The following is a 287-nucleotide window of genomic DNA, read 5'->3' as shown; positions in this document are numbered from 1 at the left end:
CGCGCCTCGCGGCATGCAAGCCTTCAGGCCCTGGGAGAGGAGACAGACGGAGATACTTCGTTTGCTGCTGCTGCTGCTGCTGCTGCAGCGCAGCAGCTGCTGCCTGATGCAGCATTACCTACAATCTGGGGAGCGCTGCATGCGTTTGCTGCTGCTGCAGCGCAGCCGCTGCTCTTAGCTGCTTCCGTTCAGCAGCAGCAGCAGCAGCAGCAGCAAGTTGCTGCTGTCGCCAGTCTCCTGGACCTCCAGCCAAGTCTGCTGCTGCTGCTTACTGCGGCCGCCTGGCG

The 287-nt window shown here is 63.1% G+C and overlaps 1 protein-coding gene across 1 annotated transcript in view; it reads left to right on the top strand.

Annotated features, from left to right (window-relative positions):
• The window catches only part of EMH_0066520 (AGAP010490-PA, related, related), a gene marked incomplete at both ends in the record, with an annotated part of 5,853 nt that extends 5,746 nt beyond the window's left edge, over positions 1-107 (top strand). Inside the window, 1 exon segment of the mRNA XM_013498513.1 lies at positions 89-107. Coding sequence (XP_013353967.1) covers positions 89-107 — 19 coding nt within the window.
• Positions 108-287: the final 180 nt, after the last annotated feature.

The sequence above is a fragment of the Eimeria mitis genome, genomic scaffold, assembly GCF_000499745.2.
Source record: "Eimeria mitis Houghton genomic scaffold, Emh_scaff3480, whole genome shotgun sequence".
NCBI classification, from domain to species: Eukaryota; Apicomplexa; class Conoidasida; order Eucoccidiorida; family Eimeriidae; genus Eimeria; species Eimeria mitis.
Note: the sequence above shows the minus strand (reverse complement) of the source record. Positions and strands in the feature narration are given on the sequence as shown.